General features: G+C 45.0%; 1 protein-coding gene across 8 annotated transcripts in view; it reads right to left on the reverse strand.

The window, feature by feature from the left end:
* The window catches only part of cabin1 (calcineurin binding protein 1), a 29,568-nt gene extending 6,078 nt beyond the window's left edge, over positions 1 to 23,490 (reverse strand). For 2 of the 8 annotated variants that reach the window (XM_078086974.1, XM_040195243.2), the window contains exons 1-35: positions 23,287 to 23,490; positions 22,617 to 22,675; positions 22,414 to 22,506; positions 22,193 to 22,306; positions 21,628 to 21,762; positions 21,325 to 21,505; positions 21,121 to 21,250; positions 20,851 to 21,000; positions 20,379 to 20,686; positions 20,103 to 20,280; positions 19,877 to 20,010; positions 19,236 to 19,453; positions 18,945 to 19,017; positions 18,481 to 18,683; positions 18,231 to 18,368; positions 17,932 to 18,120; positions 17,595 to 17,837; positions 17,324 to 17,477; positions 17,111 to 17,226; positions 16,763 to 16,924; positions 15,425 to 15,631; positions 15,113 to 15,258; positions 14,718 to 14,979; positions 14,437 to 14,607; positions 13,491 to 13,580; positions 13,189 to 13,349; positions 12,999 to 13,096; positions 10,938 to 10,991; positions 10,771 to 10,836; positions 9,989 to 10,168; positions 9,372 to 9,766; positions 8,080 to 8,193; positions 1,969 to 2,132; positions 1,791 to 1,887; positions 1,038 to 1,709 (exon numbers count right to left, since the gene is read on the reverse strand). In XM_078086974.1, the coding sequence (XP_077943100.1) occupies positions 1,038 to 1,709; positions 1,791 to 1,887; positions 1,969 to 2,132; positions 8,080 to 8,193; positions 9,372 to 9,766; positions 9,989 to 10,168; positions 10,771 to 10,836; positions 10,938 to 10,991; positions 12,999 to 13,096; positions 13,189 to 13,349; positions 13,491 to 13,580; positions 14,437 to 14,607; positions 14,718 to 14,979; positions 15,113 to 15,258; positions 15,425 to 15,631; positions 16,763 to 16,924; positions 17,111 to 17,226; positions 17,324 to 17,477; positions 17,595 to 17,837; positions 17,932 to 18,120; positions 18,231 to 18,368; positions 18,481 to 18,683; positions 18,945 to 19,017; positions 19,236 to 19,453; positions 19,877 to 20,010; positions 20,103 to 20,280; positions 20,379 to 20,686; positions 20,851 to 21,000; positions 21,121 to 21,250; positions 21,325 to 21,505; positions 21,628 to 21,762; positions 22,193 to 22,306; positions 22,414 to 22,506; positions 22,617 to 22,619 (5,799 nt within the window). In that variant the 5' untranslated portion in view covers positions 22,620 to 22,675; positions 23,287 to 23,490. Of the gene's footprint in view, positions 1 to 1,037; positions 1,710 to 1,790; positions 1,888 to 1,968; positions 2,133 to 8,079; positions 8,194 to 9,371; positions 9,767 to 9,988; positions 10,169 to 10,770; positions 10,837 to 10,937; positions 10,992 to 12,884; positions 13,097 to 13,188; positions 13,350 to 13,490; positions 13,581 to 14,436; positions 14,608 to 14,717; positions 14,980 to 15,112; positions 15,259 to 15,424; positions 15,632 to 16,762; positions 16,925 to 17,110; positions 17,227 to 17,323; positions 17,478 to 17,594; positions 17,838 to 17,931; positions 18,121 to 18,230; positions 18,369 to 18,480; positions 18,684 to 18,944; positions 19,018 to 19,235; positions 19,454 to 19,876; positions 20,011 to 20,102; positions 20,281 to 20,378; positions 20,687 to 20,850; positions 21,001 to 21,120; positions 21,251 to 21,324; positions 21,506 to 21,627; positions 21,763 to 22,192; positions 22,307 to 22,413; positions 22,507 to 22,616; positions 22,676 to 23,286 lie in introns of all 8 variants that reach the window. The other 6 variants (XM_040195242.2, XM_040195241.2, XM_078086976.1 and 3 more) reach the window with 3 other exon arrangements.
* Positions 23,491 to 23,738: the final 248 nt, after the last annotated feature.

Below are 23,738 nucleotides of genomic sequence, written 5' to 3' on the forward strand. Positions count from 1 at the left end.
AAGGACAGCCCTGTGCTTCCGATTCACGCCACCCTCCTGTCAGACCGCTTACGCTTTGCAGTAATGACTTGTCAATATCGTGTAGTAACAGCTACTCTAGCACATCAACTTACTGCGACGTGACATGCTGTATTCTGGTCGTGTTAGGAACACAAAACTCACTGAAATGTACCACCTTTGAAGAAGTGCAGCAGTAAAACCACACAAACATGGATGAAAAAAGGATGCAAGTTACAGATCAACAAGCACAACATGCAGCTGTGCAGTGCAGCAAACCACAAAGCAGTGCGGCTCCTTCCAGTACGCACAGAAACAGCAGATGAGTCTGGAAAATGTCCAGGCATATTAATTGCTCAATTCACTCTGTGACAGGAAACATGTCGTGGCTGGTTCTGACTACTCTCCCTTATGGGCGCGTCTCACGGAAAATATTTGCTTCGGCGCCTCTTAAAGAGCACAGGAAGAAAACTCGTAGCAGTGACACAAGGTAGACAACAACAAGAGCTGCTGAAACTGGCCCATCTACTCTGTCCCTCACCTACATACAGCTCTATGACATCACACAGCAACTCCTGTAGGGCGAGCATGTGGCTACAGGCTGATGTGTGGGGTTTTGTATCTACAGCATTGATTGATGAGTAAAAGTTTGACTAACTTTCAAAAACTGAATTACAAAGAAACTTCCCGCTTCTTTGACACATACGCAGGAGAAAGTTATTGTAGTGATTTCATATAATAAAGGATAGTTAACAATACAGAAGCCCGCTTCTGTTCCGCATTTACACGTCTTTGACCGTTCAACAATCATTTGGAGCAGAAATTCTAAATGTAGTTGTAACTGAATCTACAACGATACAGCAGCTCAGCAGGTAAAATAAAAAAACCACTACATCTTTAAAAATAGCCTGTGGTTACTTTTAGAGTCAGCAGCTGAAAGAGGGAAAGTCCCGTCTACAGTGGCTGTTGTGCTGCTGATTCAGTTAGAGGTTATTTAGAGGGGTTTCCTGAGCTCAGCCCAATGCGCAGAGAGGTTTTACCTGTTTCATGAGCATGTAGGTCTCCGACATGATCTTTTCAATGCGAGCCAGGTCGTACGTCATGACTTTCTGGCCTTGCTGCCACACCCTGTAGGCGTCGAGCAGCAACGTCTTTCCGGACTCCACGTCGTCGAGAAGCTTCCTTTTCCTGCTGGGCCGCCGGAGTAACCCCTGAGCCGCCCCGCCGGCCGCCACCGTGAGCCTGGCCGCCGACGCCTGGAGCTGCTGCTGCCTCGAACTGATGCTGAGCTCCTCCAGAGACAGCTCTGGCGTCCGGTTGCTGTCGGTCACTTTCGGCTGGGGCTGCGCGACACTCGCTGAGGCCGCCGTCTGGGTGTGCTGAGGGTCGGCGGTCGCGGCGGGCCTCCTCCAGTGGCCGGGGTCGAGCTCCATGGGCTCCTCCGGCCCCGCCTTGTGTCCCTCGCCCACAGCGGTCTCCGTCTTCCCGGGGTAGATTTCCTGAACTTCTCCCCCTGCGTCTACGGCCAGCAGGACGAGTTGGGCCTGGCAGGCTTCCTTGGGCGCCGTTTCACGGGCACAAGCCCCCTCTGGGATCTCGGGCTTCTTAAGCGCAGCATGTTTTCCGTCCTCCGAGCTGGGCCTGTTGGATGCGTCCGTTGTGGTCATCTCCCCCATTGAGGGCACGGGTGCTTTGTGGAGCTGCTCAGACACCTGAGAGAAAACAGAAGCGGTGAAAATACGAAGCGGGCGCCAGCTCTCGAGTCTCGCATGCGGTGACTTGCTCTCGCTTACCCCTTTGAGACTGTTCAGATTGTCCTCCAGGACTTTTACAGTTAGGAAGAAAGCTCTCTTGGCCAAAACCTGCCGATCAACATCCCGTAAATACTTCCTGCGCAGCAGAGAGAGACCGTCATGGAAGCGTCACATAAAACACAACAGAAACAAAGTGACGAACGAAGTGGAGCCTTACTTTCCCTGGTCAGGGGTTCTCTGCAGCATGAAAGAGACCTTCACCAGAGTATCGTGATCTTTAAGCTGAGACAACACCTCCAGCAAGAGGACAATGGATCGGTTCATATGAGAAGCGAAACTTCCCGGGCGATCAATCTCATCCACAGGAATACGCCAGATGCCCTGAAGGGTGACAGAGAGAGAAAGAAGTGGAATGTGGAGTTAGCAGTTTGTAGTACAATCAACGTTAACAAAGATATTTGATTGATGATCGAAGTTATGTTTTTATGACTGAGCTCTGCTGCTACTCATGGGTTTTAATAGGCTTAAAAGAAGGTACAAGCTGACCAACGATCAACGGGGCGATGTGGAAAAACTGAAAGTAGTGTAAAACACAAAAGGACTTCGAAACAGGACCGTCAAACAAGAAAAGCCTAATGAGGGAAAAGGCTGCAGGAAAGATCTTGTGGACTGGTTGGCCATGTCGGAGGTGGGGAAGTGGGGCGGTATCTCACTCACGACACGCAGCCTCATTAGTGCTCTGCTCTGTCCAAGCAACAGACCAGCGGCCCGGCTGCCAACAAACCCCGGCTCTCTTTGGTGACGGACAAGTCCACCTTGTTCGGTGAGCACATGTCCTCTCAGCAGGTGAAGCGAGGCGAGGTTCTGCCCTCTGAAGCCACTGATGAGAGGGGCAGATGGTGGCCTAAGCTGCGTACAGTCATATAGCACATGGCGTTGAATACCGAAAACGTGTGCGAGACGAACACAAAGATGACTGCGTCGGGACGGAACAAAGCAAACGAGGCGGCTCCGTCAGCTGCCGGAGGCCCTGGGGAGCTCCTCCTCGTAGACGGCTCCACATTGTCAGATGGCATTTCCAAAGCCAACGGTGTGGAACAAAAGCGAGAAGAGCGGTGAATAAAAAACCCTCAAAACAAATCACAGTCCCAAAGGACGGATGTAGACCTTGTTTGTACTTGAGCGTGGAGTCCTCCGTACGAGCCTCAGCAAACTATTCGATGCATAAATCCCCAAAACACTGGAGAATGTACAAAATGTACGGAGAAGAAGCAAAAAAAACAAAAACAAACAATGGATCTTGCCAGAAAGTGAAGAAAAAAAAAATCCAACCTCCAGAGTGCAGAGGAGGTTTTGCAATAAACTCTGATGTCATACTTCAGGCCTTTATACTATCCCCTTTCATGAAAAATGTCTTAAAAGGTATCATGAAGAATTAAACAGGTTCATGAATCAAGGATGCATTCATCACTTTTAGTACACAAGGGCCACCGACTCCGTTTGGCATAAATCTCTTCTCCGATGACACAGGAGATGATTCATTCTGATGAAACTAAACCAAAGAATCAGCGGATGGCTCAAATGACTGCGTGAAAATGAGAATATTTATCATCATATGATGCAATCAGGGGCTTGGGAAGGTTTTAACCTTCCAATGCAAGGATTAGCAAATGCCTCCAACAGCAATAGGACAAGTATGATGAGGGGGTGGGCGGCGAACACTTAGAAAAACATCTCTAATGGAGGAGAGTTGTTCTTCATCAGACACCCATCCAACTGCAGAAAATCTGTTTAGGCAAAGCAGAGCCATGGCTTTGCACAGATTACTCCATAGCACAACAGCCAAAGCAGATTTGTAAGACCAACTGCAATGATTTTAAGCATCTTTTTTTTTTTGAGAGATAAAATATGACCGTTGCTTGATATGTAGAGCAGCTTTAGCAGATGTGACCAATACATAATGCAAAAATCAGACAGAGATTAAGATACATAGAAACAAACCACAACTGGGCAAGGGATAAATAAATGACAAGAAAAGCCTTTGGTACAAATGGGTTATCCGGAGCAAAACAGACACAAGTCACACCCTTAAGAAATCACAATTACTCACTTATTCATGGGTTACAAACAGCAACATAGTGTCGAGCATGGACCAAGTACTTGGGTCCCTCTTCTTCCTTGTGTGACCGCCTGAACCAACTGGCTGTCTGCTGAACAGGATTTGAGTCGTCTTAACGACTCATCTCTTAACGTGCCGTCAGTGGCAGGAAAGGCAGCGGTCCAACATACGACCACAGGAAAACTTAATGACTGCAGGGGATTTTCAGCCAATAATGCAACTTACTTGTAACAACATCACTATTTCATAAACTACTACAGCTGTAGATTGTAGGATTACGACCCCCCACACAAACAAATCCACGATGGACAGTTACCTGCTAAAGCTACCTGCATCCGGCAGGTGGGAGGTTCACAGTTAACCATTATGAATATTTGCATAGCAGGACAGATTCAGACCTTCAGGAGGACTTCATTCAGTACATTCGCTTTTCTCAATCTGTAACATTCAACAAGATCACAGAATAAAAAAAGACCCCTCCAACTGTAACACAAACCTACAAAAACGACACAGGAGCTCTGCTCAAACAGAAATGCACCTAAACTTCCTCTGGATTTTGTAAAAGTCAGAAAAGAAAGACTTACCATCCCCAAAGAAAAGCTACTCTTCTGCGCTCGTGTCAGTATTCCTTTGGGGAGTTTCTTGCCGGGGGAAGCAGCACCAACAGCGCCTCCACCCTGAAAGAGGCTCGCGCTGCGAGAGCAATCGGTGGGCTACATTTGGTTGCTCAGGCAGCGAGAAGAATCGGGAAGCAGAGCCGCACACGGCAGGAGAAGAGGCGGACGGCGGCAGCAGGAGAAACGGCGCTGTGGTCGGGGGCCTACTGGTTCAGAATGCCACTGACTCGTTCCGCTCCTGCCTTCAAACACTGCCATCTCAAAACAAAAACACCCACGCACTCCATCTCCGCTCTCCCCTGACCCCAGCCTGCTGGAGTCCTCCCCCTCCTCCCCCCCCTCTCCTTTCTCTCGCAGTGTACACAACTGTCAGCCAATCCTCGTAGGCCTTTGCCAGCCAATCGGATGCAGGTTGAGAAACTTCCGCCCCGTTGGTACACACGAGACACACACACACACACACACACACACAAACAGAGGGGCGAGAGGGAGTAATGAGGAAGCACAACGAGTGCAGCAGAGAGCCGCGATGAGCAGAGAGAATGAGGGCCAGGGGGAGGGGGAGAGCGTGATCAACCCGAAGACTGAGCAGAAGGAAAAGAACAAGAGAACACAAACTGGCCGGAGAATGAACTCGATGACGCCGCAACGTGGTGGGTGGCGTCAATCAAAGCGGGCAGTCACGCCAATAGTGGAAAAAGAACCGGCAGAAATTAAGAGCGAAAGACAACCGGTTTGAGGGAGTGAAAGCAACCACAGAAACGCCGACTGAACTACCGCGCCGCCTGTACAGATACAACTGTGTTCAAAGTCCTTCCTCCAGTACAACAGCCCTCACTTGCTTCCTTTCCTCCTTCCCAACTCTGGCCGTGCCTCTGCAGCCGGCCACCGTGAACACACTTAAAACACACCTGGTTTTTCCTGCTTCCTGTGTTGTGAGTGAGGGAAGGGGGGGGAGCTGCTGAAAAATGTCACGTTCAAGTGAACAAAGGAGGCAATGGAAAACATATCTGTAGCCAGATTTAGAGCAGTTCAATCAAAGTCAAAATCATAACACAGACTTCAACCGAATGGATTTATTGGGCCAATACTCCTCCCCTAAGAAAAATAAATAAATAACAAGGTTCTCCTAAGAAGCTCCACCTGGAGCACATTGGACAGCTGAGGAAACACATATTTGAGTCCTCCAGGAAACCGAAGCAAGAAATAACTGAAGACTACCTTAAAACACGTGGCCCTACCTATTAGCAAAGTGACATTCAGGGAGTGAAATCAAACAATTGCTGCTTCTAAAAAGACAGAATCCTCCGCAAAGATTTGGGACCAGGATAGATTTATGTCTTTCCAAAACGTAGCAACAAGGTAGTCCATTTTTTTCACGCGCTCCGTAGAGAGAATGAGTGGGTGGAGGAATATGTAAGCAAGAGCATGTGTATATAAGCGTGTGCGCCTGGTCGAGGGGAAGGAATCACCGTGCCAGAGTGAACTCACACCCACACACACACACACACACACACACACACACACACACACACACACGAGATCTTGGCCGTGCTGAGCAGACACGGGGCCTGTTAGTATGGAACCACTCAAACCAATAACCAACCATGTGGTTGTTTTATATATACTACATATGTCTCAAATTACTCCCAAAAAACTAAATATTATGATATTTATCAAGAACTACACAATCAGTTTGTCATTGGTTTAAAAGTGAACTGGCCCTCAAAGCGAGGACTCACCAATCACCAATAAAAATAAATTACACAACGTCGTGTGGATCATTTCTAAACAGCAATATGTGGGTTATTTTGCCGGCCCCAGCATATGTCGTCCAGCCAAAGCAGGAGGGGAAAGTAGGGCATCGTGACCTACATTAAGGGACCTCTAACAGGCTCACTGCAACACGCCAGAGTCAACTTTTCATGACACCAAGGCGCCACGTGTTTGATATGTGATCAACGCCATTTGTCCTTCTGTTAGCAGCTCTCACGCTGACCATGGAGTGACAAGAGGAATTACTCAAAACAAACGCACCGATGAATCAGGCTAAACGCAGATGTCTGTGAGCTGAAATTAACATACGCAGCTCACAACTTAATACAGCTCAGAAAAGCTGACTTGAAGAGTTTTGGCTGCTACCGGGCAAGAACTTTCTAACAATTTAAAAGCATGAAAATACAGAATATATTATGCGTTTCAAACTACCCGGAACCCAGAGACTGAATGAAAACAGGCATGTTTGATGAATATTTAGAAAGGTTTGCATTGTCCTGTCCTAGTGAAGGGAGATGGGAACAGTTAAGCTTCACCAGTTGGTCTGCCATAGTGGCAGGTTTGCCTCCAGAAGGGGCTCTGCGAGAACCCAGTGGGGGACGCAGCGCTGCAGAGCTCTCGTCCAGCTCAGACCGAGCCCACATCGCTTCTACAGGCTGTCACCAGAAGGCTTCTGGAGTCAGCATTTGACTCTGGGGTCTACACAATCAAATGGCCAAAATACTGCACCACCGAAACACTCCCAGAAAACAGACCTGCATGCGATGCTGACGGGATGTGGCGTTCTGCTTGTACCAGCAGCTCTGTGGCGCAAGTGAGCGCATTTAGCCGTTGACAAATATCACAAGGAGCAAATAAAAAAATTAAAAATACAAAGCCAACTTCCGCACGGAAATAATATCTGCTTCAAGTGAGAACAGTTAAATGAACTGACATTCAAAACGGATGTAATCTCCTTCACTGGAACGCAGCAGAGGCCTTGTAATTCTGAAAGGGAGATAATTCAACAATCCCCCACTGCGCAGCTTTATTCATGGCAGCGCACGCATCTAGTGATTCATATTTAGGGGATGATCTTGTGCATCCAATTGAATTACGTGAATAACATGTGTGACACGGGTAGATGTAGTAATGGTAGGCCAATCATCTGCTCACAGAAAACACGCGTACAGATCATTATTCACAAACAGCAGCTCACACTTCAGTGGTTCTTCCTCTGGGTGTCGATTTTAGTTGCTGCTGCTGTGCAAGTTTGTATTAGGATGAAGCTTCATTTTAGAGTAAGACGAGTGATTCTGTGCATGTGAGACACGCAATTTGTATCTTAGCAAAATACGTAGGATTTTATTTGGGAATATTCCTAAACTGTGTGTGAAATAATTCTACATGGGTACATAGCTTCAGCCAGATGTGACATACACGATTCAAAACAAACCGGTAGACCAAGAAGTGACATATTTCACCCAGCAGCCTGGGCTTAGCCAAGGAGACCATTTTCATTCTGGAATATTACTTTCAGCGCAAATACCCTGAAAAGTTTTGTTACACCTATTTTGGAGTCAAAATAATGCACTCGTTTATTAGATTTTAAGTAGAGATTTGAGTCAAATCTTTTGAGCGAAACCTCGCCTGAAACTTGCTTGCTCCCAAGTCATTCAAGGAAAACGTTCATCACCAATGTACACCAAGGTTAATCGTGATATGCAATGGTATCTCTTGCAAATAAAATGTTGGGAGATCTGCCACCTTATCAAACAGTTTGAATAGCGATGTGGAGAGGAAGAAGAACCATGTCGAACATGGTGAAGTGACTTACATTGAATAGGTTTGTCTTGTTTCTTTCACAGAAAAGTCCTTGTGCTGGCATGTGCTTCAGCTGTTGCCATGGGACACTGCTTCCTAGCAACACATCTCTGGCCCACTGTAGGTTCTGTGGCATACAAATAAATGAATTAATTAAGAAAATAAAACATGAATGTGAATGCACACATTTATATACGCACATCCGTATAAACAATAAGATATCAATGCATCTACTGATTCATATATCATTAAAATATTATGCTCATTTGTGATCAGGAAAAAGCATGGGGATGACTCATAAATCCGTGTTTAAACCAGTTTTAAATGACGGCAAGCTAATGGCACTTCACGCTGTGGCTCACAAACCCAGTAAGCTGTGGCATGGAATTACAACTCCCTCTCCTTCCATCTTTGGAGTGAGGAGGAAGCTGGCAGGTCAACGTTAGAGGAGCAGTTGTCCCGCGTACAAAAGGGGAACAGACGCTTTTAACGTGCGAGGTGTCTGGTTGTGAGTGGAGCTGAGCAACATGTGTCAACAGCCTCACATAAACTGACTGACATCGAGCCGCTGCCAGCGTGCATTTGTATTCATCCAGTTCTGCTGATAACCACACTGGAAACAACAGGGACAACCTGACCATCTGGGAAAGTTCTAAATATAGTCTTCATTTAACTGAGACTCAAGGAAATCCTCCGCAATACATTAATTCTAGCTGATAATAATATAAAACGGTTTCTTCAGTATTAAAGCAATTAGGTAGACATTACCACAGGGAGCCATAAAACACACTGCGCTGCACACATAGTACTCTCAGACGAGCAAACATTTTGGAAAAGCTTGGGCTTTTCCAGTCCCAACCCCTCTAGTAGGGACAAAGGCTGTATTAACAGTTTGACAGAGTGCTGGCGGGAGGACGCCACCAGAGGAAAGCTCAACGCAACCTCACTGTGCCAAGTTGGCCGAGCGAGCCGTGCGCTGCCACCCACGCACACCTCTGCCCACAGAGCCTCGCAGCCAACGCAGGCTGCTTCAGCAACTCATGGATTACTGCAGAGCTCACAGACCCGTCAAAAAGACCAGAGCCGTTGCAGCACTGATGTATCTTTATTTGGGACAATGTAAATAAAGTTCATTGGCCTTTCGAGGAAATTGAAGGAATTCTCATCGAGCCCCATCTCCTGTAAATGTCAGCGTTAATGAGAAGGGATACTGATTACAGCCGTAGCGCTTTGGCTCAACGTACGGAGCGGCCATTGAAATGCAACGGAAAGGGCCAGTGGCGTCATTTAACGGGGGGGACTTACCCGATAGGTCTTGCTGCTGGAGTAGAAGTAGGCCAGGCGGTAGAGGCTCTTGTAGTGCTGAGGGAAGCGGCCGAGGCAAAGGAAGAGAGCCCGCACGCACATTTCCACCAGCATTCGTCTCTGGTCGCCAATATCTGCGGGCAGGGCTGTGGGCACCTCGATCGGCTCCGCCTTGGGCTCCGGCTTCCTTTTGCTCTCGCTGGCCGGAGTTTGGGGCGCCGGCTGTTGAGAGTGGGGGGGCTTTGGTGGGGTGGCAGGGACAGGCGGAGGATGAGAACACGTTTCCACGGACGCCTTGGGGTCGGAGACCTCAGGGAGGGTCACCACCACGGCTTCGACTACTTCCTGGATTATTTTGTCTTCCGTCTGGATGCCGGAATCTCCTCCATGTAACACTGATGTACATAAAAAATAAAAAAAAACATTAAAAAAAAGTCTTTAGTGTTGCTTGTGAGAACAGCGTTCTGCTGGTTTAACATCAAGACAGCACATCTGACTGGAATTTTTGGTGCACATGTAAATAAGGTACTTTAGTGTAAACTGTCATATATATTGATTCCATTTGCCTAAAACAATGCAATGACACGGTAAACACAGTTATTTCAGTCCGAGAGTACCTATGTCCTCCGATGCGAACTGTCCGTCCTTCACCGGGGTTGTACTTTCCGATGAGGACGAGCTGGCTTTCCCAGAAGCCGGTTTGTGGCTGCTGTCCTGTGAGCTCGTGGGATCTGTGAAGGCGTCCTGGGTGGAGTTGGAGTCAGAGAGAATCACCACCTCGCTGTCCTGACTGCGCTCTGCCAAAACAAAACAAAAACATCATGGTCAGGCCAACGGTAGAGTGGACCCAGATCAAGGCCAATAACAGCCTATGGGAATATCATAGGTAAATACACATAACATAGGGTTTAAGTAATCATTTAAAAAAAGCAATTTTACTGTAATTTAAGGTGAATCAAACTCAATTGAATGAGAAAGTGTGTCTGAACTTTTGACTGTACATATACAATTATGCAACAAGAATAGATCACGAGCCACAAATCGTCCCATAAGCATTCTACAAGACAGTTTTTTTTATCAAAAGGAGCGATTGTTGGTTTTTCCCCTACTGGTCCAAAACAAAAATACCAGCATTTCTCTTAATTGCCTTGTTGTGCATCCTCAGCATGACTACATTCCTTGGCAGGGCGTTGTAACTAACAGAAGCAGAGGGGCAATACACTTTCGCTATTTCCAGTGAATAATACAGGAGACTTTTCAAAAAAAGATTTGACAGTCATTAGTTAACAGCACATTTACGATGATACTGTAAGGTTTGTGTAAATCGACAACCGTGTGCACTTCATTTTGGATTAACGGCAGAGCCTCTTAAAGAGTTTGTTGGTTTGAAGAGCAGTACCATTCAGGGAAGCCAGCCACATTGAAGACCTGGGCAGGCAGTAATCATGGTCAAACTCTGGTGAGGCTGTTGAAGATATGGGGAGCTGGTTTTAAAATATAATCCAAATAAAATCTGTATCTGAATTTATATTTAAAAATCTGCAATTTCCCTCAAAAATATATTACCTTTCTTGACAAATGAATACAGATTCGATGCCACTCTCGTTGAAAATGTTGAACCTGATTCAGACACAAATTTCTATCAGTGCATTGCTACCGTTTCTAAACATCAATATTTCTCACCTAAAATGACATAAATAATCCTGTGCTATGATCAGTGGGTGCAGTAGTCACCCATAACCTTGGAAGACACACTGGCTGGCTACCGTTATGCCCAATAAACTACTGGGTGCCCCTTTAATAGAGCAGCAAGGGGTAAAACATATGCAGAAAGAATATTTCTGATAGATGAGCAAGGGCAGATCATAAAAGCAGCATTCATCCAGATCATTCCTCGATAAAAGAATGACTGAATCAGGCCCGGCCCCCACTTTGAGCAGGATTCAAGCCAGAAAACGTGGACACCTACAAGCAAACATGTGCATGGAGGGTTGGGGGGGTATTTTCATTTTTCTTATCTTGACATTTTCACAGTATTTGGATATGATTTCCATTCAGGGTCAATTAGTGGCACACATGATTCAGAGGTAGAGATTTTGACATATCCAAAGACGGTTTGACTTTATGTCACATCTAGCCCGCAGCAAATTTAAATAAGATGTAACCACACAATAAACCAGACAATGAAGTGAAGTGTGATAAAGGACGGACTTTGTCCAGCCGTGGAGACATTCACCCCATTAGAACTACATGCATATCAAATGGCAAAGCAGGTGGTAAAAGCAAGCAGGCAAAGAGGTAGCAGGCAGGTAGGTAGGAAGGAATCTGGAAGGGGTGACAAAACTGGCAACATGGGCAATATGGCTGCGTTATTTGCACATTCAAGCTAAACATGACACATGGGAACGGTGAACCGATGTCACGTTTTTTTAGTCATACATAAAAAACGGTAAGGGCCGTTTTCTCCAAAAGGCATATAGGTTCATGTTTCCCAACACTGCACACAGTTGAAAGATGTATATAATATTTTAACTCTGTGTATGATGGTTTTCTTCTCAGATATGAAACTATCAGACAGACGGAGTGTCTCCTGTGAAATTCAAACAAAGACAATTACCATGTCAACACTGCAAGTACAAGAGCATACATGAAAGACGGTCCATGTGCAGGACTTATTGTGTTCATTACACACACAGACACACGCAATTCAGGCCACTATCAAGTCTATTTTCAGTAAAACACTGAAGACTTGATCAGCAACTTTATGTGTAGGTGTAGAGTTCCTTGACTAAAAACAACATCCAATTGGATGAACTCTTAGTTGGGAACCTTTTTAGAGAAGTCTGTAGATTTTCCCGGTTTGTCCAACATATGTGCTTGGGTGTGTTTATGTGTTTGGCTTGCTGGTTTGTTGTGTGTCTCATCCAACTTATTTGGCTTCACTCGAGCTTCTTACGAATCAGATCTTAAGCTCAATAAATAAGCTGATTAAATGAAGGTTCACAAAATAAGGCAGTTGCTAAAAAATACAGAATCTGCGTAATCAGGAATCGGTTGCTATTAGTAAAGTGCTATAGATTATCAAAAACAAAACACAATCACACAGTAAAGCAAAAATAAGGATCATTAAGAATCTGCAATTTATCCACAACGTTATAAGCCTAAGCAGCAATTAAAGAAATTAGGTGTCAAGATGATTGATGAGGAAAGAAATTAAGAACAGCTGACGAGAAAAGATATATACACATCATACACACACACACACACACACACATCTCTTTCAACAGTGCTGCTTTGTATAGCAAGTATAGCAAATTAGTCAAATAAACAGAAGCCATATTGCCCATTTCACCACATCCCAATCACCCAGTGCAAGGGGACCATTGTGACTGAAACCAAAGCCATTAAGCATGGTGATTAGCAATCTGAGCGCTCCCCAGTGGGCGTCCTGTCCCAGTGCAGAAAGGGCAAAGAGCCCAACCCCAGAGACAGAGTCTAGGACTGGGACTGTACCATCGGCCTGCTGCTCCTCATTCCGCTGCTGCTGCCACTGCTGCCGTCGGAGTGTTTTGCGTTTGGCGTAATCGTGGTCAAACGGCGTGGCCACGTAAGGCGGGGAAGTCAGACCTGGGGTGGCAGCCGACGGGTGGGAGGAGATGAGGACGTTTCCGATGCAAACGGACGAGCAATTAAAGTCGTCATCCGTCATGGACGGGGGTTTCTCCCTGCAATCACATCGACAACAATGGTGAGAATGGGTGTCCAGCCGGGCGATTGAATGCTCTATTGGTAAATCCGGCAAGAGCGTGTATCTTACTTTTCAAGGGACCGAGGCATGCTTGGCATGCTCTTCTCTTCCCCCCTGGCAAAGGGGCCGGTAGCGGCTTCGACCAGCAAACTGAACAAGAGCTCGTGTTCCAGCGCAGACACGCCCCCCTCTAATAGTTTTAGAGTGGTGGCGCTGAGACGGAAATGCAACTAGATGAAAGAAGTGGGAGAAAAAACGTCTAGTGCACAATGTCTTTAAATGTGAATGTGTTCAAACAGCTCCGTTACGCAACTGGATCAATAAGACAGAGCTACGGAAAAAGTTTGATTTACAGGGAACTTGTAGTTTACCTCGAGGGCCTCCATGGCCAGGTCGGGAGGATTATGGTAATGGATTTTTCGGGGGTATCTAGCAGCTTCTTCATACAGATAGTGGGCTGCCTATAAATATAAAAGAATCACCAACCCCCCAAAAAGTCAACTGGGAGTCCAAATTAACAGGTCAAATGCATGCGGTCATCAGGGTTATCTGCTTCTAATGATCTAATCCAAACAGCAGAGCGATGACTAACTCAATACATTGTTCTCTGCAGGAAAAAAAAAACCATCATGCGAGGGCGGAAGGGCAGCAATCTCCGTTTCTGTAGGCGGGTTATGAAACGACTCTTGGGAGAGAGCAAGACAAATGCCTGTAATCAACCGAAGGATTATTCCAGCTTTTTTATACTACGGTTATTATTTCCCTGGTTTTTACAATTCAATAAAACAAATAGATGACTTACCTCACTGACCTCTATAAACGATTGTCCATTAAACTGCAGTACTTAGAAATACGTTTCTCCTTAGGGACGGAAAGTCATGGGTTGTTAAACCACAACTCTCACCACTATTGTAGACCATCTCTATCAGATGTCTACCTGAGCATAGAAAGTCCCTTTCCCTACGAGTGTGTCGTTATCGGAGCGTCGCTGTATCTGACAAACATTAAACCGTTAAAATTCAAAGAGCCTTTCAGTGCACGTCTCGATACTGCGCTCACATTGCTGTTACAGCTGAGGGGTTGTTGTAGAAGTGCAACACCCTCTGGTTCCCCTCAGCTGAGCACTGCTGCAGTTGTTTGCAGTGGTAGCGTTGTTGGCAACACTAGTTGCGAGCTGACGGCTCGGCGTTTTCTATGGGAGAGCGGCGGGGTATTGAAACACTTTCATTTGTATGACACATTTGATCTAATGAATTACCAATTAAACCTAAATTACAGGAAATAAAAAAAATAGAAAGTAACCTGAAAATTGTTTACCTTTTTGTAGAGTTCCAGATATTCTGCCGGAGGTTGTTTACGTTTCTCTGCTATCTTGCCAAGCATGTAGTGAATGAGCCACTCCTCTTCATCACTGTCACCCTCACAACGGGAAGCTCCCTGGAAACACTGGAACGCGGTCTCCAACATGGAGTCTCTCCTTTCCTCCATCTGAAACAACACACACGACCGTCATAGCTCAAGGTGATGGATCAATCTACTCCACAACAAAATGAACGTGTGGAACAAACTAAAGATATCTTTGTTAACGTGAATCATACCTGTTTAACCACCTCTGGGGGGAGCTCGTTGCGCCACTGCTTGAGCTGCCTTGACGCAAATGTGTGCAGCGAATAGGAAACGGTACCATACTCGATCCACAGAGACAGATTGGAGCCGTCGATAACCAGGGCCCTCTTAAAGCAGTTTAGCACTGCCTGGGAGTGCTTCCATATAGGAACGTCACTTTTCAGCTCATTGGAGTTGAGCTTTTCCTGAATACGACTGGCCCTAGCTAGAGCCATCCCGGCCCACGAGTCGAACCTGAGGAAAAATACATGTTTCCAGTAAAATCATTGCACTTGATGTATTGTGTAAATCGTTGTATTATGATAAAACCTACACAATCTCATTTATTTGCTTATATTCATGACGCTAGTGTAGAGAAATGAGCTACCTGTTGGGACACACGCATATGTCATGCATATAGAACTTGATGGCTTTGGACTGCTCCTTGTTCTTGAAATGGTAATCAGCCAGCAGGTAGAAGATCTCATTAATGATTGGAGGCGCAGGAGCACTTCCTTCAGGAAGGCACGGGGCCTTAAAGAGATCAAAATGAAATACTTCTTTAATAAATCATGATTCTCTGTGACAAACCTGCAATATAGGTTAGAAGACTGACGAATAGAGAGAGCAGGTCTTGAATCTATTTAGGATGTCTGAGTCACTCGTCTTCCTCAAATTCAGTGTGGGCCCACCAACTGACCTTCTCTGTCATGCCCTCAATGTAGGCTGCCAATTCATCCATGGTGAGAGTGGGGGTTTCACTTGTGGGGGCGATGCCAGCAAACCTCCTCAGCAAATTGGCTAATTCTGCAGACACCGTGCTCGTCTTATAGCTGTCAAACTCAGGCAGTGACTTTGGCTTGAAATACTCAAACATGAAGAGGGCCTCGGACCACAGTAGCTCAACCTGCAAAACACAGAAGGGTTACACAGGAAACCTTGGTGTCCTATTCCACCGTAGTACACATGTCGCAAGAGCAAATTAGTGGTATTAACATCTCCTGGGAACTGTCTTCTGGCACTGCGTTGGCATACTTAATCAGAATGCACTGGTACACAATAATGGAAATGACCTCCACCTGGTGGCTGGTCACATGCACTACAAAAATAAAAGCTTTACCGTCTCTTAAGTCACTCTAGCGGTTACAATCTCCCTGAGGATATTGACTCTGAATTACATACCTCCGGATTAGCTAACGATTTTGTATCTTAAGTGGTGCTGATCCAATTAGGCTTTTATTTTGAAGATGGATGATTTAATGTGTTTAAATTTTGCACTGCAACAATTTCATGCTTTTACGCAGTTATTCCATCTCAACCCCTCAATTTGAATTCAGGGATATGAGATATGCACACCTCACCAGCGGACACAACAGCATTAATGGATGAAGCGGACCTCTGAGTTGTGTACGGGTCAATGAGGACACATGTCTGCGCTAATGAGGACATGTGTCTGCGTCACTGGCAGCCAAACTCCATGTATGTTGGTTTGCCAGCACACGAGAAAGATGGCAGGTGATGAAAACTTTCCACACCTCTTTCCCATATGACATTTTTTTGTATGCAACGTAAATGGATTCAACGTCCGAGCATTAGTCATTTTACATTTATGGAACTAACTACTAGGGCTGCACAATCATGGCCAAAATGATAATCAGGATTACTTTTGATATTTTATACAAATATTATTATGGCACAGTCAGTTAAATCAAGACCGGACTGCTTTCACTTACATGTTGTGCTACACTCTTTCCAGTAAGAAATACTTGACTCTTGACTACAGGCTCACATTCACATTAGGTTTTAAGGTACACGGTACCTTCTCAGTGGGCTATTAGTTAAGGAAGCGCTTCACATGATATATCAAAGAGCTTTCCACGCGTTTTTGATCTCAAATTTCCAGTTGCTCGTGTTCATTTAACTGTACAAAGCCCAAATCCTACTAGAAATTAATATTTGATTAAATGTGCAGCCATCCTAATTACAATGTTAATTTGAAAGACAGGAACCGAGACTTGGAAGCATCTGAATGAGTAACCTGTGGAGATGAGTGGTCCTCGAGGTAGCGGGCCTTGCTCTTCTTACTGGGGTAGGCATAGAGGCAGAAAAAGCACTGTTCCAAGGCCATCTCCAACTCCTCTTTGTAGGGATGAGAGTCATTGTTGGATGAGGCTGCAACCTCCTTTTTCAAAACCTGAACCTGTACCAAGCGAAAGAATGCAGCGCTGTCAAGTTGTTGACTTTAGAGAAACAAACACAAATAAATACATATCAGGTCTACACCTGCAACTAGGAAGGATTAAAAGCAGGTATGAGAGCAGTGCATTCACTCGTCACCTTGGCCAGAGTACAGTACAGGCAGAGACGAGTCTACAAACAGACTTACGTAGAACTTGAGGAGTGCGCCCTCCGAGTAGCAGCACAGGGAGCGACGGCCGAGATACTCGTGGGCTGTGTTCAGAAGCATCAGTGAGGAGGGCAGCATGGGAGCGTCAGAGTCATCTGGAAAAAAAACTTGCAAGGGTCATTTTGTGCGAAAGCTACCACAGCATAAACACAGAGGAAAACCCAGAGGCATGAAAACAAGAGGTCAACAAACCTTCATCATCCCCTGCGGACATATGCTGTCGAAGCATACAGTTAAACGCAGCCTCCTCTTGTTTGATAATGCGATACAGGATGATCCAAGGCAAAACCGAGAAGAAGTAAGGCTCCTTGGGATCGTCCGAGATGTTCATGCTCAGATCAATCAGCTGAAAATACAAAAACATGCAACACAATAAATAAAAATTCCACAGAGGCAGATTTTTTACAATGTAATTTCACGGACGTTCTAGTAAACTAAATGTTTTCTTCGGCTCCCTTCTTACCTGGATAAGATTGTTTGCCAGTCGAGCCATACTAGGGAAGTGGGGGACACTGCTCAGGAGCCCGGAGTCTTTGATGAAGCAGATCTCGGTGCCATCCAGTAACTTTCCAATGGTACTGACCCACTCCTCCTTGCTAGGCGGAGAGTTGTTTGATGCAGAGTTGAGCTGCTGCAGGGCTTCATTCAGAGCCAACTCGCTGCATTCAAAACATTGCCGGTAGTCCTGTAGCTTCAGAAGCGCGTTCTAGGCCAGGGAGAGGGACCAATATCAAATGTCAACATGCACACATTTCAAAAGGATATACAGGTTCAGTCAGTATTGTCGGAGCACATCAAACCTGCAGTAGCATCAGCTGAGCAGGCCGCTCTGGTGCGGAGCTCACAAACTCCAGAGTTTTAGTCCGGTTGCCATAATTAAGAGTGGGCTGCAGCAGACGCACAACGGAATCAAAGTCTGCAGCCTCAAAGAGACGCTGGATCTCCTCCAACGACTGACAGCGCTCCAGAGACTTTAGCCTTTTGTCAATCTGTCCATGGGGACAGTAAAATAAAGTGTAAAAAAACATTTAAGACATTTTGTATAAAACTGTAATATGTTGGAAATGGGGGAAGACTTTTTATGAGCTAGCAAACTGACCTCCTCTACAGAGATCGCTGCATCCACACAAAGGTTAGGCAGGCTGATTGTGTAATGTTTGCCTTCGGGGGTCTTTGGTTTGCTCTGCAACAGGCCAACACAGACATCATAGCTCTCCAGGGCCAACTCCATGTCTCCCTAACAAAACACAAGAAAAAAACATTTAACAAGTCACATCTGGCTGAGCTGAGGGGGGAAAGGAATCACACAATCAAAGGTTAAGCAAAACAACCAACCATATAAACTTTACCTGCAGCGCCAAGAATCGGGCCTTGAGCCAGTAGACCCGCACCATAACATCCAGCCAGTCATCATCAAACAGGTCTCTTTGGGACGAACCCATGGCCAGAAGTAACAAATCACTCTGGAAGTGCTGCCCTGGGAATTCAGAGTCTGCTGCATCACTGCTGGGACAAATACTGCTGCTGCTGCTGCTGCTTCTTCTTGGAGAAACTAGACCAGTGAAAAGATACATGGCAAGCAAAGTGTAAACAGGTTGTTCCTTTATATCTATTTCCAATACTTTGCTAATCCCCCATAACTTCATGTTTAAAATCTACATTGTAGTGCCACCTTCAGGCCTCAGTCAACATTCAGCCAACGTTTTTGAAGGGAAAAAGTAATTCAGAAAATTTAATTTTGTTAAAATCCACTGTACCGAAATTCATCACACCATGTTTGCAAAATAATGAGGGTTGGCTAACTGGTACTTACCGGTCTTCCCTTTGTTGTGTATCCATTGCTCCAACTGCAACTCCATACACGCTAAGCTCATTGTCAACATTTGCTGTAAAAGTAGCAGATTTAAATATGAAGCCAATTTACATACAACATAAAATATTAAGTCCCTTGTTCCAATTCAAAAATATTTTCCACCTCTATAGACACTGGAATAAGCGGACATTCCAAATTGTACCCAAAGTGAATCTCCCACATTTAAAACAGTCTTCATTTAAAATGATACAACTCGAGTTTAAATATTTAACCTGTTTTCTTGTCATTTACCTGGATGTGCTGGTTGCTGCAGTCCCGAAGCAGAGGGTTAGGCAGACCACCGCTGTGCTTCCTCCAGGTCTGATGGACCTCCAGTACCACAGCAGCGAGCCCCCGAGGCCACTCCACTGTGAACTTCTGGCCCACTGCTTTCAGATAGCGCATCATCACGTCCAGTAAACCCCCATTGGTCATATTATTGAGCAGGAAGTTGTGGACATCCTCTTGTTCTATGGGAGGGAAAACAAACTTTGTCAATAAGGCACAGTAATAATTCAATGATGATTTATCTGATGTTTTTTGTCTATACAAACACAGCAATGAGATCCTACATCCAGATGTCATAAAACACAATTATTGTCTTAATTGAGTGTAAAATGCACATGCCAACCTAAATTCCTCAGAAAATCTGCTGGGCTTTTTAGTTGTTGGATATAACACTTTAAAATCCCAATTAGTTAAATGCTATTAAAGTGTAAATATGTAAATATTTATTTTTTCACTTACATTGAATTATTGAAAAAAGAAAAATCGATATTGTCATTTAGACATGAAGTTACCTATAGCACGACAGAATATTTAGGCCATGTCACCGAGCGAGAGTTAAATAGCTCATCAGTGTATTTTAAATGCATAGCCCATGCAACACATACCAGATTCCATGTATTCAACAGAGTCAGCAGGCAGGCAACCCCCAAGCAGAGGCTGCATGTCCACCTTCCTGTCGCACTGAGTGTCAAGATTACTCAGACTCTCGTCATCATTATCAGGATCAAACTTCTTTAGCCTAAAGAAAAATAAGCAGAACCGTTTGTAACCACCACAATTCTAATAAGTAATATATTTATACATTATACACGTGGTTGTGTGTTAAAATACCTGGAAGGTAGGTATTTAAATAGCAGCTCCTGAAAATCTATCTTCTCTTCCTTCTTGCACTTTGTGTTGCGAACACGTGCCGAGCGCCGCTTGGCCGTCTCCCCGCTATCTTCTACCACTCGCTTCCTCTTCGGGGGTTTCTTCGCTTTATCTGCCAGGGAAGCTTCTTCTGCGGTCACTGTGAGCATGCAGTGGGATGAAACAACAGATTAGCACCAATACAGCGGCTTGATGAGCATTTAACGAAAGAGAAATTCCTCTTCATAGAGAACGTACCGACTGGGGGAGCAGAAGTGGTGACCTCCACGGTGTTCTGAGCTGGGGTAAGCTGAGGTTGCGTGCTGGGTTGGGGCAGCACTGCGGGCTCAGGCAGGGCCATTGGCGGCAGGGACGAGCTGGGGCTGCTGCTTAGCACGTTGGTTTGGCCCATACTGACAGGGCTGCTGGGTTGGGGGAGGTTCTGGAGAAAGTTGCGGTCACGGTACTCGGACAAATCAATTCTGCGGCCGAGACTTGGGCGCGGCGGCTCACACGTGGTCTGGTGTCTGTACATCGCAAGAAGTTTCTCCCCCAAGTGCTTCCATCTGGGATACAACAACAGTGGATTAATGTTAGGTCATCATCTTGTCTTCATAGGAAAATACTATGAGGACCTTCAGGTGAAAAGGTTTACAAAAAGCTTCACAAACTGGAGTCCAGAAAACGATTACTTCGATGTCGGTGGAGCTCAAACAAGAATTTAACTCACGAGAGGCAGCGGATGGGTTGAACCAGGACAAGGTCAGGTTTTGGTTCAGAGTGAGAGAGAGCCTGTCTGCGCTTCCGTAAATCCTGTGCCTCGTCCACAATGGATTTCCTTTCCTCCATCTCCACTTCCACATAATGAATAGACATATCACTGAAAACGACCCACACCGCAGCAAAGACGTTCGTCAGTGATGGGAAAGCAGAGAGATGCAGCTGGGGCATATTCTGAGGAAATGATGGAATTTAAAAAAAAAAAGCGAGCTGGCTTTACCATTTAATGAACATCTGCATTGTGTCCCTCTTGAGACAGGGCTGCTCCTCAAAGATTTTCTCCTTCAACACCAGGCCTTTAGTGTAACAGTGATCCAGCTCTAATGCTTTAGCGATGAAGTACAAACAGCCTGGAAAATACATGTAGATGTTAGTTGTTGTTTTTTTTGTCCCTGGTAATGAGGGATGATGAAAGCTGACATACAGGTGTAGTCACTGAGTGTGTAGAGGATCGTTATGAGGTTGTCCAGACAGGGCCAGTGGTCTGGGTTGCAGTGCAATCCCTCCTCAAACGCATGTCGAGCCAGAGGAATGCGCACCAGTCGCACAGCCACCTGACCAATTTTGTACCACATGTTCACATCAGTAGAATCCAACATAACTGCCTGAGAGAAGAACAGAGCAGATTTAAGATGTTAGAAGTCCCCAGAATCATTCCGGAGCGTCAAAATAAAGCATTTAGTAGCACAACGTGGGAAAATGCTAACAATGATTACACTTGTTTTACCTCCAAATAAAACTCCATTGCGGTCTCCAGATCATCCCGCAATGCAGCCATAGTAGCCAAGTTTTTAAAAGTAGAATATTTCAACATCAGCCCGGGATGCTTGAGACCCACTTTCTGGTCATCGGAGGCCATGGCCTAAAATATTAAGGGTACATTAAATGTGGCACCAAAGAGTGTAATATAAGACATTAACTGATATGATAGTAAACCAATAACAAATCAAGTCGTTTAACAAGCTGAGACTATTTCAGTTCACATCAACACATTTGTACAAAGAACCTAAAAAAACAAAAGGCTGCTGAAATGTGAGTTAATTGTTTTACTTATTAATACTGATCAGTATTTAATCGTTTTGACTGTCTGCCAAATGTAAATTGTTATCACCAGGGAATTAGTGTTTGTGTTTTACATGAAACGCCATTTCTGGATGCTATGTAGAATCCAGTCTACATAGCATCCGAAACGAAACAAGAGACAGTCCTCAAAGACTGAACGGTGTGCGTTGATGTGATTGTGCAAGACTATTACAGCCTCCTGAGGACTTTTAGGCTGTATGATATTTTACCTCTTTGAGCAGTGGGGTTTTGAGAAGCTCATGGTAGGCGCTGGCAGATTCCACAAACTTGTCATGTTTTTGTAGATCTAAAGCTTTGTGATACAAAGCAAATGCCTCGGCTTCCTGAAGACAAAAATAGAAGACAAGTTGGAGAACTTAATCATCTACGGAGAATAAAAAAAACACATCTTCGCCAGCGGTTAAGCTTAATCTTGCAGATTCCTCTGTACCTGAGCCTCTTTTGTCTGACTCTTGCTATTTCTCAAGGGGTCTTGTGACTCATCTGCAGCTGTCGAAGCAGCATTCAGTGCTGCTATGCGAATCTGTAAAGAAACCACAAATAGGAGGAACACATTTGTTGTATGAGGAGGCTTTTGAAACTATAGTTTCAAAACAGCTACTAAACGCAGCACTCAATCATATCAAGCCTTACCATTTTGTTACGTGGCAAGCAGACGATTCACCGCCACCGTCTATTGCTTTTGATTGGATCTATAGAAATGTATGGTACCACAAAAACGAAGGAAAAGAAGGGGAAAAAGCAGGGAAAAAATGAAAATCAAGTTACATGAAAAACAAACATGTAGTTGCATGGCATAATCAGACCCACACAGCTCCACTTATTCTCTTATTTACCAATTTCAGTTAGAGGCACCTTTAATATTCATTCATTTGGAGTTAGGTTCATTGTATGTGACCGCCTCTCTTATTAAATACTCGACATCGAGATCGATGCAACCTGCTTTAGGCGACTGATATCGCTGGACACAACTGCTAACGGAGAACGGAATTTGACCGACTAACGTAACGTAAACCTTCCCCAAAACAGTGCTCATAACTTAGCATAGTTAGCTTAGCTCTGCTGTGAGGAATTGCTGCAGTTTGTCCTGAGCAAGTAACGCTGACGTTGTAAAGAGTCATTGGTCAACACGACTGCACACACTAGCTGATAAACGTATTTTCCTATCTGGCTAACGTTAGCGTTAGTTTATATTAGTGTCGGCTAACCGCTAGGGATGGCTGGCATTAGCAGACACATGATATGTATGCTAACGTTAGCCGTCTTACCGGGTGTCCATCACTTGCAAAACTGGGCGACTTACCGTTCATTCACATTTCAACCGCCTTTGTGTTGTTGCTACTAACTTAACGTCACAACGACGAGGCAGCGAACTCTAAGACAGCCGTCACGTGTACGCGTGTGTTATGAACGCGCACAAAGACAGATTGTAACTTCATTTATTCTTCATCCTTTGTTGTTAACGTTGCGAGCGTTTGCGTCACAAAGTTACGTTTGCTACCCGCCAATTAGTAAAGTCATGCCTCATTGGTCGATACGCTGCGGGTGTATGCGTGTGGCCAATCATCTGTCGTGTTATTGGTTGAAACCACACTAACAATACAGATGGCACTAAAGTGACATTTACCACTTATGTAATTTATTTGAAATTCTCAATTGCGATAATGAAAAATAAAACCACTAATGCAACTGCAGGAAATATAAGGAGCTGTACATTTAGGAATATTGAAAACACGTTTTTAAACCTGGTAAAAT

The sequence above is a fragment of the Gasterosteus aculeatus genome, chromosome 13, assembly GCF_964276395.1.
Source record: "Gasterosteus aculeatus chromosome 13, fGasAcu3.hap1.1, whole genome shotgun sequence".
Lineage (NCBI taxonomy): Eukaryota > Metazoa > Chordata > Actinopteri > Perciformes > Gasterosteidae > Gasterosteus > Gasterosteus aculeatus.